General features: G+C 55.8%; 2 protein-coding genes across 2 annotated transcripts in view; one reads left to right on the top strand and one right to left on the bottom strand.

Annotated features, from left to right (window-relative positions):
• Positions 1–10620, bottom strand: part of LOC122394431 (sodium-dependent transporter bedraggled-like) — a 57441-nt gene extending 46821 nt beyond the window's left edge. The window contains exon 1 of the mRNA XM_043391303.1: positions 10352–10620. The gene's annotated coding sequence lies outside the window, so the exon portion shown is untranslated. The remainder of the gene's footprint in view (positions 1–10351) is intronic.
• LOC122394429 (uncharacterized protein K02A2.6-like) lies at positions 1085–6141 on the top strand. Its single transcript, XM_043391302.1, has one exon. The coding sequence runs from the start codon at positions 1820–1822 to the stop codon at positions 6137–6139; it is 4320 nt and encodes a 1439-aa protein (XP_043247237.1). The 5' UTR covers positions 1085–1819; the 3' UTR covers positions 6140–6141.
• Positions 10621–15789: the final 5169 nt, after the last annotated feature.

Genomic DNA, 15789 nt, shown 5'->3' with positions numbered 1-15789 from the left:
GTCGTTCGGCATTTGAAACATGCAGGTCTAGCCTCTGCGCTGCTCTCCAGCCTGGTGCAGGGTGCGCAGCCCGCACCTCTCTGCCCCGTGGAATCGGATCGGCCTGGCCCTGACTGACCGCTATACCTATGGGACTTTTCCACTCTGCCAGCTCGGTAAAAGTAGGCGCTGATGGTGGGCGAGCGAGCGACGTGCATACAGTGCACCAGACACCGCGCACTGCACACACTGAGAGAACTTTCCTTCTATGTTGCAACGATTCACTGCTCAGTTCCGCATCGGGTTATGGGAAACTTCAGACCTTTGAACTCAGTGTGTGAAGTTGTATTGGTAAGTTATTTCTGATTATTAATCATACGTAGATACTGTTTTGATCAGTGGAATACCTAAAGATAGAATTTGGTTGTCAGAAAAAGAAGACCTATTGAATTGCACACATGGAGAGAGAGAAGGGACGGGTCAGACAACGGTGCGCAGGGTGGCCAAATCCCACGACTGCCGACCTTATCAGCTCCGGCATCCAGATCTCCCGCGGCGGAGTCCTTGACGGCGCGGCGGCGGCGGCGGCGGCGGCGGCGCGGCGCACGACGCTCAATCTGACGCGGCAGCGGCGGCGGCGCACCTGGCACGGCCCGCTCGCCCAGCAGGACCCGGGTGGGAGTCAATACGGGAAAGACGGCGTTGTTTTCACCACCGCGGCAGGGCGGCCCGTTAGTTGAGCAGTGCAGGGCGGCCGGCAGGGCCTCCAGAACGGTCTCTACCGGAGGGTATATCGGGAACGCCATCATAAAATGGCGGAGGGAGGCCGACCGGATAAAATGCGTCAAACAGCGGCACTCCAGTCTCTGCAGCGGCCGTCGATGTCATCAGATAACCGGGCGAGCCAATACACTGCGCAAATGCGCGACACCCTTCGACGACAACTTGCAGCAGGAATTGATTTAACGCCGTGCTCTTATATAATATTCAAAGAATCTTCACAGTACCTATATACTCGACCAATGGTCATTTCAATATAAAATATGTGCAAGTGGTGACTACTACAAACTACAATCTAACATCGTAGGTATGGGAACTGTGGTGACGTAGCCCTTGCCCTCTGAACTTTGTGCAGTAGACTAGGTGGCGCTGAGCTCGCTGCGCTCGTGGGCACGGTGCGGCCGTGCAGCAGTCGGGCAGCGGCCCCCGCCGGTAACCGATCACCAATACAGGACTACGTTATTCAGAACGCTGTGTGAGATCGCGGACCGAGATCGCGGACCCGGAAGCTGGAACGAACTCAGCCGCGGATACTAGCGGCGTAACAACTTGGCGACGAGGATGAGATTCGTTTGGTGGTGATCTCGGAAGGAAAAGTGGCGTTCTCACGGATTTGGCGTTCTGGTGGTGCGGCACCGGTGGCCGACGCGGATATACGTCACTGGGAAGTGACAGCGTCGGGACTCGGACAAACTCCTTTGGCGTGCTGGATGGTGCAGTGCGCGGCGGTCGGCGCGGATATACATCACGGTGAAGTGATAGCGTCGGGCCGGGTGATATTGCTTAGTGCTTAGTTCTGCTTAGTGCTTAGTATTTTTTTTTATACTGCTGCATAATTTTGTGCATTAACGCTGTAAGCTCTGCCGCTGCGTTTCGCTGTATCGTTGTTGGGAACATTTGTATTGCACCTCCGTGTTGGGTGAACAGTGGTGCGGGCGGCGACGGCGGCCGCTGGACTCTGAACTTTGGACTCTGCTCGGTGTGGCGTGACTGGTGAGTCAGCGCGGTCAGTGCAGTGTGCAGTGCCCGACCCCGGTGCAGCCTCGGGGCGGTGGCAAACATGGCGGCCGGACTGCCGAGCGTGGCTCCTTTTGCAAAGGGGATGGACTTTAGCCGGTGGCTGAAGGGTCTGGAATTCTACGCCGAGGCGATGGACATAACAGACGACCGGCGGCGGACTGCAGTCCTGCTCCATCTAATGGGGCCCGACATCCAGGACGTGTTCAACACCCTGCCGGAGCCGGCTGCAACGGCTGCAACGTCACAATACGACACCGCTGTGGCTAAACTACGCCAGTATCTACAGCCGACGTCTAACCTTATGGCGGAACGTGTAACGTTCCACCGCACGAGCATGTACGCCGGCGAGTCATTCGACGCGTACCTGGCTCGTTTGCGGGCGGTGGCTGGGCGGTGCGGGTTCCCGGCGGCTGACCTCGACCGTGAGCTCCGGGACAGGAGCGTGGCCGGCGCGACTCCACAAATTCAGGAGCGACTGTTGCAGACGGTCGGAACCAAAGGAGACAACTTTTCACTGCAAGATCTCCAGGCTACGGCTCGTGCATACGAGCAAACGCAAATGCTAGTGACGCAGTTCCGTAATGCGTCTCTGAGCACGGACGGCGTCGGACGGTCAACTACCGCATTGGACGAGCGGCCAGAGGTCGATGTGGTGACCTCGGGGCCGGATCAGCTGAACGCTGTCCGGCCACAGCGCACGGCTGACGGTAACCGGAGCCGCCAGCGGCGCACGGTCCGCTGCTACCGCTGCGGTGCGGCGGGACATTTTCAGCGGGACTGTCAGAACAGCCGACGCCCGGATGAGTCAGCGCGTGCGGCACCAGCGTCACGGCGGCCGACGGGGCCGGGGCGCCGGGAATCTGACACTCGTGGATCCGACGGGGTCAGACCGGCACCGGAGACGCGGCGGTGCTACCGCTGCAAGCAGATCGGACATCTGCGCAGTCAATGCCGACAGCGGACTGCCACGGCGGACATGTGGGGGCTGGGGCAGATAAACGCTGTTAACCTAACGGAGGCGGTTAAAATGACTTTACCGGTGAACGGGGTGGCCATCAAAATGGTGGTGGACACCGGCAGCCCTATCACTGCTGTGGGGCGGGACACGGTCATCCCGCGGCTGCGACTGAAACCTACTCAGCTGCAGCTGTCGTCATTCACTGGTCACCGGATCCCTCTCCGGGGTGAGGCAGACGTCTCTGTAAGGTTTCGCGGTCGGGACCATCGACTGCGACTGGTCGTGGTGGACCTGCCTGGCGATCGCCGTCTGCTAGGCCGCGACTGGCTGCGGGCTCTGGACATCAGTGTGGGCGGCGGAGAGACGGCGGTGATGGACGTCACTCCGGACCGAGGGACGGCGGACCTGGAGGCGGTCTGTAACAGGCACAATTCGGTGTTTGACGGCACACCGGGGCGCATCAGTGGAGTAAAGGCGCACCTGACACTGAAACCGGATGCACGGCCGGTGTCACGGCCGGTGCGCTCGCCTCCATATGCACTGAAACCGGCCGTCGAGCAGGAGCTCGACCGCTGGGTGCAGGCCGGGATCGCGGAAAAAGTCGGTCCAAACGACGCGCCCGGCTGGGGAACACCACTGGTGACGGTGCCACGGGCTGATGGCGGTGTGCGTCTGTGCGGTGATTATCGACTAACGGTAAACCCGCAGCTGCAAATGGCGACGCATCCTACGCCATCCGCCGAGGACATCTTTGCGAGCGTCCGAGGACGGCGGTTCTGCAAACTGGACCTGAAAGACGCCTTCCTGCAGCTGGAGCTCGCGGAGGAATCGCGGGATATGACAACAGTCGTCACGCACCGAGGACGGTATCGGATGAAATCCCTACCGTTCGGCATATCGGCGTGCAGTTCGGTGTTTCAGGCCGCAATCGATCACATCCTGGATGGCATAGACGGGTGTGTGGCCTATCAAGACGATCTGCTGGTGACGGCGGCGAACATGACGGACCTGTGCGAGCGCTTGGATGAAGTGCTAACTCGGCTGGAAGCTCATGGAGTGAAGCTGAAACGGGAGAAGTGTCAACTTGGACTCGACGAGGTGCAGTACCTCGGCTGGCGCATCTCAGCACAGGGGCTGCGTCCAGTACAGGAGAAAGTTGACGCAGTGATCGACATGCCGGACCCTAAAGATGTGAAAAGTCTGCGCAGCATCTTGGGGAGCATCAACTACTACCAGCGCGTGCTTCCCAACCTCTCCACGGAACTAGCGCCGCTGTACGAGCTCTTACAGAAGGGCGCCACGTGGAAATGGACTAATGTGCACAAAAACGCACTGGTCAGAGTGCGGAAACTGCTGGCAGGGGACACAGTCCTAAAGCGGTACGATGCAGAGGCGCCGCTCAAGCTCGTCACAGATAGCAGTGAAGTCGGCGTGGGAGCCGTGCTTCTGCAGCCTGACGAGGAAGGACTGGAGCGTCCGGTGATGTACGCCTCTCGGACACTCACAAAAACGGAAAGGAAGTATCCGATGGTAGAGAAGGAGGCGCTGGCGGTGTCTTTCGCCGTCAAGCGTTTCGGTCAGTTTCTCTACGGCCGGAGGTGGACCCTGGTTACGGACAACAGGGCGCTCTCGCGCATCTTAAGTCCGGAGCGTGAGCTGCCAACGCTGGCTGCGGCCAGGCTCCAGCGGTATGCGCTGCAGCTCGCGGCTTTCACCTACGATGTGGAGCTACGTCCATCAGAAGACATGCACCTGGCGGACAGTCTGTCTCGTATGGCAGTGCCAGGCGGAGAGGTCGAGCCAACGGATGCTGAAGACGACAACAGCGGCGGCTCGTACCTGCTGTTCATGGACGGAGTAGCTCCAGTTCTGACGGCCAAACAACTCGCGGCGGCGACACGCCGCGATCGGGTACTGTCGCGCGTCCTGACGTACGTGCACAGTGGGTGGCCCGGACAGGTGGAGCAGGAGCTGGCCCCGTTCCGTCAGAGGCGGGATGAGCTCTCCACGGACCTGGGATGTCTGCTCTGGGGTGGCAGGACGGTGGTTCCCCACTGCCTTCGGCAACAGGTGCTGGCAGAGCTGCACCAAGGTCACCTGGGCAGCGCCAAAATGAAAGGTGTGGCGCGCCGATACGTATGGTGGCCGGGCATGGACGCCGAGCTGGAGGCCCTAGCGCGTGACTGCGCGGCTTGCATGGAAAAGCGCGGGGCACCACCGCGTGCTGAACTACACCCTTGGGAACCGACGGACAGCTGCTGGTTCAGGGTTCACATCGACTTCGCTGGACCCTTCCAGGGCTCTTTCTTTCTGATAGTGTATGACAGCTACTCGCGCTGGGTGGAGGCAGTGCCGATGCGTGAGACCAGCACGGAAAGCACTGTGCGTGTTCTGCGCGAAATGTTCGCCAGGTTTGGATTGCCGGTCCAGGTGGTCAGCGACAATGGACCCCAGCTGACCGCCACTGCGTTCTCCCAGTTCCTGAACTCGAATGGGATTCGGCACATCAGGACAGCGCCGTGGCATCCAAGTAGCAACGGGGCGGCGGAGCGCGCAGTTCAAACCGTAAAGAATGGCTTGAAAGCTGCACTCAAGGACGGAGGAACGCTTTCTCAGCGCCTACAGCGGTTCTTGTTGGCATACCGGGTGGCGCCACACGCGACCACGGGGAGGTCTCCAGCGGAAATGATGTTGGGACGGAACGTGCGAACCAACCTGGACCTCCTAAAGCCGGATGTGCATGTGCGGCAGCGCGAGGAAAAACTTCGCCAGTGGCAGGCCGCTAGGCCAGGTCACAACAGGCAGTTCTCGATCGGAGACCACGTCTGGACACGGGCCTACGGTGGACCGTCCAAGTGGCGGCGGGGCGTCATCACCGCCCGGACGGGCCCGCTGTCGTTCGAAGTGGACGTGGGGAGCGCGATCTGGTCGCGGCACGCCGACCAGCTGCGTCTGGCGGGCACCCAACAGGTTGCTGCAGCGTCCGATGGCGCGGAGGAAGTCAGCCGGCAGCCGACGGTGGCAGCACCGAACCGTACTGGACAGGTTCCGGTGGCACCCACGGGGATGGGCGAACCACCGGTGATCATCAGACCGGGGGTCATCGTCGGGTCAGGTGTGACCGGCGGGTCGGAAACGACGGTCAGGTCACCGGCCAAAGACAGGCCGGGGGCGACGGGCAATGATGCTGTGACAGCACCTGCTACCGCTACCGGTGGCAGCTCCGAGGAAGCGCAGGTAGCTGCAGGCGGCGACGCTGGTGCCGAGGAGGAGGTCAGCAGAGGGGGCGGTGCGACCTCATCGGCGACAGGAACAGGAGCTGGATCAGCAACTGGGGGCATCGCTCAGCGTGTTTCCGTCAGGCAGCGGAAGCAGCCGCGTCGCCTCATAGCCGAAATGTGACGGCGACACAAAGTCGTGTTCGAAGCGACTGGCTTTGCTTTGAAATAGTTTTAGACGGATGTTTAGTCTTATTTCGGCCAGTTTTTGTGTTGTCTGCTTCGCCACGACTGTCATTCCTGTTGAGGGGGGTAGTGTGTGGTGACGTAGCCCTTGCCCTCTGAACTTTGTGCAGTAGACTAGGTGGCGCTGAGCTCGCTGCGCTCGTGGGCACGGTGCGGCCGTGCAGCAGTCGGGCAGCGGCCCCCGCCGGTAACCGATCACCAATACAGGACTACGTTATTCAGAACGCTGTGTGAGATCGCGGACCGAGATCGCGGACCCGGAAGCTGGAACGAACTCAGCCGCGGATACTAGCGGCGTAACAGGAACCTTCGTTCCTGATCCGAAGTGCCAGCCAACCATTACTTCTTATATCATTTCGGTACTATTCCACTGCCTCTCCTCGTCATGAGGCGGCGGTCGAGCGGCGTTGCAGTTTTGCCGGGGTTTCCAGTTGCCCGCAGAACCGGTCCCAGCCACCGTCATCGGTGATATGTGGTCGCAAACCAGTCTCTGGCTTAGTGTGTTTGCTCATTGCCTCTCTCTAGAGCTCTGCACACGTCTCTCTGTTAGCCCATCGGCCTGCGCGATGTCATGACAAAAGTCCGACTCTGGCGAGCCAGTTGGCTGGTTGGAACTGATTAAGAAGAGTTATCAATGCATTTACATATAAACATCTGCCGGAAACCGCTTACATATATCTATTCGGATAGATCTTGAAAAATACACATGGCGAAGGATATAGATGCGCCATATGCTCCGCTTATTTATGCATAGACCGGAACTACAATTTTTGGCTTCCGACTAAATAGAAAACAAGCTTCTGTCATTCGTGATGAACGACGTGATGTATATCGCCAATGAGAGGAACACTGTCCGGTGCCGGTCCAGCCAGTGTTGTCTCCGGCCTCATCTCGTGACAGCCGGAGGCAGCGGCAGCCGCCACATACCTACAAAAAGGCCGTGCCAGGCGGACCCTGGCACAGCCGGAGAGGATGCCAGCCTGGCCCAGCCGGCGCGCTGACACTGGGCGGACCAGCCTCCGGCGGACGGGAACTGATCGCGGCTGCTGCAGGGGAACAGGAGACGGCAGAGCTGTCAGCATCACACAGGAGACGGTAGAGCTGACAGCATCACACAGGAGACGGCAGAGCTGACAGCCTCACACGGGAGACGGCAGAGCTGACAGTCTCACACGGGAGACGAGACGGCAGAGATGACAGTCTCACATCGGGAGATAACGCAGCTCACAGTCTCACATCGGGAGATAGCGCAGCTGACAGTCTCACATCGGGAGACGGCAGAGCTGACAGTCTCACACGGGAGACAGCGCAGCCTACTCGCACACCAAAGCCTCGCACGAGAGGCAGAAGAGTTCTAAAGCTGATTTTTGTTGTTTGGCTAATGGCATGCTTACTTTGTGTGAGACCTTGGAGATGGCTACTTGTAGTGGCCGCAGGTCACTTTCATTATGCCTTTTCTAAATGATTCTGCGGAGAACCCCCATTTCTGCCGCAGAGTGCGGTACATACACCCATTCGCCTGGTCATCGAGTGACTATACCTCAGCAGTCTTATCGCGGCATTCTGAGTCATTGATAATTTATGGCTATATCCTCAATGCGCAATAGCTTTGACGTTCAGAAATAAAGAGGTTCCAGTAAGCCGATAAGGAGACGTGCATCCATACGGCTTCATGGAAAACTTCCAAGATAAGCAGCACGAATTCCCAATATGGTCGCGCACCGTTGAGCGATAAATCGCCTCTCGATCGCCTATTTCATCCACCGCAGCCCCATTCCGATAGAGCAAACCAGACTGGACGTGAGTGGACTGTCGAACCTCCTTATAATGCCCCTAACGCCGCCGAGTGTATACCAAAGCGGCTCGCATGCACTCGGCGTCCCACACTGGGCCTCCATCAACCCCCGTCACGTCATAAGCGTCTGCGCGCATTGCATCAGCCGCCAACGTCTCGGCGGGCAGGGTCCGAGCCATCGGCCGTCGCCACCGACGGACAGCCCGAGTCTCACCAGTCATCGACGTCCTACCAGCCACCGACATCCGTCCCATCAGTCGTCGAGGTGCGTCCCATCAGCCACCAACGACCGCCGGGACAGAGCCCAGCAGTCCCATCAACCGCCGACGTCCCATCAACCGCCCCCGTCCCACCAGCCGCCGACCGACGTCCCATCATCCACTGAGGTCCCATCAACCACCGACGTCCCACCAGCGCCCCCCCCCCCCCCCCACTGCACCAATCCTATATGAGCGCTGTGTGACAGTCACCCAGTCAAGGGCAGTCCAAGTAACAGCCCCCAGTCACCAGCACGCTATTCGCCAAAATTGGCTGTCCAGGAAGGCCAGCACTAGCGCTGTATGTATATCGGGTGGCCGGACTGAAAGGCGGCGGTGACGTCAGTGACGAGCAGGATCAGCGCCATAGACGGATAAATAAGGCGGCCGCGAGGTGTCGAATGTCTGCGGGAAAATGCATTAGGCGTGGAGTCACTGATAGTATAGATAAGAGATGGACAGATGCGACATATAATACACTACATTAGCTGCAGATAAGTTCATGTTTCAGCGTATAAAAGTTCCCGATGTAATATAATTATCTGGGTGTACCTAATGTCGTCATTGACGAAGGTGATCGCAAAGGTCACGACCCGTCACGATAAAACGCACCAGTCAATTTTCCAATCTGCAGTACCCAATCGATCTATATGTAGTTATGTTGCCGCAATGCGTATTCTCCCGTCATGGACTGGGAACTGACTCACGCAGCCTCTTGAATGTGTCTCACATATCCTCCAAATGATATTTGACTAAAATAAATACCAAATACGGTATTCAAAACCAATAATCCATGACATCACCCCATATTATCTTTGAACTACGAACGGACGAATGATCAAAGCTTTTCACGATTTGAATTTTCAAGCGGCAGATATAGGGCCAACAATCGGGCAGAATCGCATACCAAAGCGACGCCTCAGTCACCTTTCTGAAGTGCTGCATCATTCACAGGTGCACACAGACCCGTGTGACACTGCCGAACGGTCCCACACGTGCAGTGTCCAATGCAGATGCGTCTGCCGGCCGTGCGTCGGCCGCTCGCTCGTGCTTTGTTCGCGGCTGGGCCGGCCGTCCGCGGTGCTGGCGAGTGGACCAAACCGAACCGGTCCGGCGGGCCGGGCCGGGCCGGCCGGGGCCGATGGACGGCCCATTTGGCCGCCGCTGCCGGCCGCTGCTCTCTTCTGGGCTGCTCCGAGAGAGAGAGGCGCCCAGGTGACCAGGTTTCGCCGGTCTACCGTGAACGATGGTGCAGCCGCAGAGGAGAGGAGAGGAGAGGAGAGGAGAGGAGAGGAGAGGAGAGGAGAGGAGAGGAGAGGAGAGGAGAGGAGAGGAGAGGAGAGGAGAGGAGAGGAGAGGAGAGGAGAGGAGAGGAGAGGAGAGGAGAGGAGAGGAGAGGAGAGGAGAGGAGAGGAGAGGAGAGGAGAGGAGAGGAGAGGAGAGGAGAGGAGAGGAGAGGAGAGGAGAGGAGAGAACGAGCGAGGCGAGACGACAGGGAGACGCAGACGAGAATAGACGAGACGAGAGGAGTTGAATCTAGATAAGAGGAGAGGCCGAGGAGAGGAGTCTAGATAAAAGGAGAGAAGAGGAGAGGAGAGGAGAGGAGAAGAGTCTAGATGAGAGGAGAGAAGAGGAGAGGAGAGGAGAGGGAACGGGACGAGACAAGACGAGACGGGAGTAAGAGAAGTCGAAACGAGAATAAAACCTGAGCCCAAAATGCTCAACAGATCTCAGCGGGATAAATGCTAAGTTGCTAAGATATACTGGTTACTATGTCGAAATGAAAAGATCCGTTGATCGCATAATCAGCGACGGACAGCTGCAGACGGGGGCTGAGCTGGGTTACGCTATGCAGACGGGGCTGAGCTGGGTTACGCTACGCAGACCGGGGCAGCGGTCCGGTATGCAGATCAGGCGCGGAGACGGCGTGGCGTCTCCGCTCCGACAGGATCTGTTCACACACCGACCGGACCGCGCGGCCGAGCAGCGACCCAGCGTGCGTGTAGCCTCTGATTCAGCGGAACACACGACGCGCGCACTCCGACACCGCGAACGGCGCCTACGTAACGAGCTGGTCACACCGCGCAAAAACGCTCACCTGGTACGGCTGCGGTCTCAGGAGGCTGTGACGTGACTCCAACTGTCGGAGAACTCTGCTGGCTCACTCACACTCCACACTCACTCTATCACAGCCGAACTCCTCGCCACTTCTTTATCCTCACTCCTCACTGTATCTCTCAGCGTAAAATCTCTCGCTCTCGCCTCTCCTGGGCGTCGTCTGGATACATTGGCGCGGCTCGGCTGCCTGCGGCCGGAGCTCACCTCGCCCACTGCTGCGGGGACGTCGGTCGTCCGCTCACTGCTGCGGCGGCCACCGCCGGCACGGCAGCAGCAGCGGCGGCGGCGGCGGCGGCGGGACGGCCGGGGCCGCGGGCGCCGAGCGTTTTGTGGCGACTCGTAGTCCGAATGCCGCGCGGGGCGAACCGCGATGACCTGCCGCTGCACGGGCAATACCGAGCGACATAGCATGGTAGTTTGGATAATTTCAAAAAAATTGTCTTGTGAAATTCGGATAAATTATGAAGCCCCACGTGCAATTAATTTAACTGTTTTTTTTTTGCAAAAGACATTTATTTTAAACATGACATCATATCCAGAAAACAAAGCATTCAGCTTCGCCCCGTGCATTCAAAATGCATCTATAGAGCGTGTGCAGTAAGGCTCTCATGCCCTGCCAGGACGGTTTCACTGGCGCCGCCTCTGCGACTCCGTGCAGGCGGCACCGTGCAGAGCATGGCACGGGCCGGCCGGCCGGTGGAGAACGGTGCTGCGGCCAGCGGAGAAAGGTGCCGACCGCGACCGGCACTCGGCGGCGACCCTCGGCGGCGGGTCGGACTGGGCCGGCACCGGGGCGGGGCAGCGGAGCGAGAGGGGAGGTGGCAACGGAAGCTGGAAATTTTAAATAATCACCTAACTCACATAGGTGCCAGGCCTGTGATTATAAGAGCTCGTTCCCTGATTGTTCGTGTGCTGAGACTTTCCACCGAGTGCCGAGCGCCTGTCGCGAATCCTGCCTGTCGGCCTCAAATGTTAACTCAAACAAGCCTCGATAGCAAGGGATGGGCAGATCACGCTCCCTATTTAACCCTCGCCCGTATCGATCAGACCCTCCCCACTTCTTCCGGCGAGTCAGCTGCGGAACGATCTCGAACTTCGTGGAAAACAACGAGCGTCTTGAAGAGAAGAAGCCTCAGGAATTGTACGGTCGTTCAATAAATAAGGTAAAATGTGCTAATAGCTCATTAACCTTAACAAGTTAAACAAAATAAAATATGTCATCTGAATCTCAGAAAAATTTGCTACAAAAGATATCCAACCGTTTTTAGGAGTTTGGAAAATTGTCCGAATACGGTTGGTATATATGAAAACAGTAATGCAGCACCGTTCCGTTTGGGAAGTGCCGTTTTGTCAGGTGAGCCTCGAGTTCCTCTTTAACCCTCGCCGGACCTATTGGTTTTCTACATACGCGCCGGCCGGGGGGGGGGGGGGGGCGGGTACGACCCCCCCTCGCCGTTTTGCCCCTGGTGGAGCTAGCGCGTCGCGAAAAAAACGAGCGTGTGCGCCGTTACGAGACGCAGAGATTGGTACCCGATTTTAAGGTCCTAGGTCAACCGGTGACCTCTGAGGTCAGGTCAAGTGCCCCAATGTACGGTTCATTCTTTGGTGAATAACTTCGCAAAAAACGGCCGTAGAGCGCCGATTGTGGCAGCATCGTGTTCGCCTCGCTCAGGCGCGTCGAATGATATACTTTTTGTCCGGGTCAGGTCAACTTGGGGTGTTGACCTCAGGTCAAGGTCAGGTCAGCACCCCCAGGTCACGAAGCTGGTCGAAAGAGGTCATGTCGCATATCATTCGATTCGGTAGGCCTTCCTGAGTCCATTGGTGGCTTTTCCGACTCGCTAGCTCAATTTGATCAAGAGTTATTGACGAAAAACTAATATGACCTTGATGACGTCATAAATGACGTCACGCAAGGTCAACATCGCAAAAGTGACGCATCTAACCTTGCAAGGAGTGCACCAAATCACGATTCTGTGTGCTTGAGATAGTTAGAGATCGTTCGCGGCGCCAGAATAGCAGTTTTCATTTTTCCCCATTGACTTATAATGGTGAGGTCACGAAAATGACCTGACCTCATATGACCTTTAGGAAAAATCCGAGATATACAAGTTGTGAGACTCATAATGGATACTAGATCCTGCAAGTTTCATTTCCCTGTGACATCTCCTCTGGCAGTGAGGGCGTTGCGAAGTTGCGACATCTGAAGACCGTGCAGAGGTTCACTTATGACGTCATAGGTCAGTGACCTGACCTGACCCAAAAATGCGGTTGGTGTCAAAAGATCCGGCTTGGATCAAAGGTCAGGTATGCCAAGTTTCAGCTCTCTATGGCCAGCGTGTTTGGAGCTATCGCGAAAAAACCCTATGGGGGGGGCGGCACCCGCCCCCCCCCTCGGCCGGCGAGGGTTAAACCGGCGTCGGCAGCAAATTGTACCCTGATGACGCCATATGGACATTAAGTGGTGGGCAGTGGGTACCTGGACTTACCAGGTCACGCCAAGCGACCTCACCTCAGAAAAAAATTAGAATGCTCGTCATAGCAACACCGACTGAATGATCATTGCCTTGAAACTTTCAGCGATTAATAAGAGTAACAGTATCATTTATAAAACGTATGTCTCGGAATTTTGATATCGGTGACCTAAGGTCAGGTCAATTTTGCGGCCTCTCCATTATAAAGTCAATGGGATAAAATTGAAAAGCGTCTCTTTTGCAGGAACGCCATTCAAGACACTCTCAAACATCGGTATGCAGGTAAAATTGACACACTGAACCGGAAAATGGCACCTGTGACCCCTCGTTATGTCCCCGAGGTCATCTCAGGTCACGAATAGGTTAAGGTGCCTAATTAGCGACCCCCTTAATTTGAACCGTCATTGCTAACGCTCTGTGGGTGCCACTGTATTACTGGCTTGATTTTCGGAGAGATCGTTCATTTTCCATTGAAATATAGTCATTTTCTGCCCCAATAGTCGCTAACTTATTTGAAGTGAGTATTTTGGCAAACCATTGCATTATTGCAAAAAAAACGCTAATAGGGAACTCTTCCCAATTTGCGACCGGGGAGGGTCGCTAATAAGTCTATGGGTTTCCCCATATTAAAAATGGCAAAAAATGCGACGCCTGAAAAGATGAAATATGATCTAAAAAATGTAACCTATACGCAAAGCACTCAATCACTCGAACATGAACGTTTATATGATTTCAAGCTTTTACGACTAGACATTACAAGGTAGGAACGTTTTCGGCTACTAGTCGTTTATTGTTTTCGTTTCGAATTTTCGACCTTCGCATCGAGGTCGTTGTCAAGAAACATATAACAATGACAATAACATGCATCGTATGATATTCGAGGTCCGCGCTGAATTCGGCACCCCTGCAGTCGATGACGACATTTAGCATCCCCTGCCACACATTGCAATCTTCAGCAACACCTCATTTTCATTTCTCTCTTTTCCCCTTTCTTCCCCTTCTTGAGCTATTTGCGACCATGTCAGGCGCAAATAGGAAATAAGAGTGGCGACACATTTTTAACCGCCATGCTGTGCACAGTTGAGCGATTCACTATGGGAAAACGGCAATCAATTGAAAAAGGAATGTCGATTCAAAATAAAAAAGGTGCATCATCCTAATGTGCATCGCTTTTCATCAGAGAGGGCACAAACACACACGTTTTGGATAAGAAACTCGTCATTTTTATCTAAACTCAGATGAAACGTCCCACCAGAAACATCGACGACCGGAAAATAATTTAATTTGATAACCAAAGTATGGCTGACCTTTTGACGATGTTTTTACCCCGTTTCCTCCTGCCAGTTTTTCTGTAGGGAGGTAGGTCGCAAATCGGAAAGGGTCGCTAATTAGGCACCTTACCCTAGCATCTAACAGTTTTTCGCTAATAACTTCTGATTGAGGCATGTTAGAGCAACGAAAACGCCTTAGATGTGTTCGGCTCGACGATGCCGATCGACTAATACGCAACATGACCTTTTCTGGTTAGGTCATGACCTTGACCTGAGGTCAAATTTTCAAGTTGACCTTTCAAGGCCAAATTACAGTTCATTCGAAGCGTTTCGACGAGAAGAACACAATGCCGGTAAAAGCGATGTCGTGGCTCTTTTGAGTCAAAACTTATTGCCGAAAAAAAAACACTTTTCGTGAACACGGCTATTTTTGGAGTTTTTTCCCTCTGGAGGCTAAACCGTTGACCTGAGGTCAAATCTGAGGACACGTCCGCGAAAGAACGTTAAAAGAGCTATCGAATGCGCTTTCCCGCGGCGCTGTAGCTCTATCGGCTCCCGTGTTAGCCGTTGGCAGTTCCCAAAATGTTGAAATAGCCAACATTCTACCTTTGGTGAGTCCTTTAGTGACCTGACCTTTGACGACCTGACCAAAAAATGACCAAAGTGTTTTTGTCTTTATTTTGGATGTTCAGTTTCGATTGCCCTTACCGTGTGTCGCTACGTGACCCAGGAGCAGAGTTAAACTTAAGACACCCCCCCCCCCCGCGGCCCGGCGCGGAAGTCTCGGAGCACCGGCCCGGCGCGGGATCATAGGGCCATCAGTGGCAGGTGTAGACCTCATAGGCCAGTTGGGGCCTATAGATAGAGGCCTGTTTGGGGCCCCTCAGAGTCTCAGTGTCTAGCCGATCGGCTGAGTGTCGGTCCGACGTCGGCTGTACCTCGGGTTGATATAGCGGGGAGACGTCTGCTGAGCGTCGGGTTGACAGCGGGGAGATGTCGAGCCGACGTCGGCCCGACCGTCATCTCGGCTCAACTTCGGCGAACGATCTCGGCCCGACGTCGGCTGGACCTCGGCTGGACGTCGGTATAGGTATGCGGACGTTCCCGCCGTCCAGCCGACGTCGGGCTGAGCTTGGACCAAGGCTATATGGTTGGACCGATGTTGGGCCGACGTCGGCATGCTTGCTGGGTTTCGCTTGGTATCGCGTTTGTATCCGTAGCTGACCCTTATTTGCGGTGTTAGACAGGGGGCGAAAAACGTCCCCCATGGACTGTGGTGGTTAGGATTGCCCCCGGGTCAGGCCGGGTTAATAAAATAATTCATAGCTCAGGCGAGGTTCACGCCTGATGTCCCTAAAAGCAAAGAAAAGCGGTTGTGAAGTCAAAGTGACTCTCTCTGCCTCTGGGTGATAAAAGGGACGTCGAATATGGAATAAACCATATTCCAGCCATTGTAGCCATTATAGAGTTCAGCCATAATAGCCGCCAAGATTCCTTTACTACTCCACGATTCCTTCATAGCTATCATAGTCGAGTTCAGTGGGAATAAAATATGATACCAGTTTGACGGACATGCAAGTTATCTTTTGTCTCATCCGCGCAGTTTTTGTCGTCATTGCTAATGCCGCGCATTTCCCCAAAGGAGCTTATACGGCCTTCGGCAAAGGAGTGAG

The sequence above is a fragment of the Amphibalanus amphitrite genome, unplaced genomic scaffold (assembly GCF_019059575.1).
Source record: "Amphibalanus amphitrite isolate SeventyFive unplaced genomic scaffold, NRLGWU_Aamphi_draft 000591F_arrow, whole genome shotgun sequence".
Classification (NCBI taxonomy): domain Eukaryota; kingdom Metazoa; phylum Arthropoda; class Thecostraca; order Balanomorpha; family Balanidae; genus Amphibalanus; species Amphibalanus amphitrite.
Note: the sequence above shows the minus strand (reverse complement) of the source record. Positions and strands in the feature narration are given on the sequence as shown.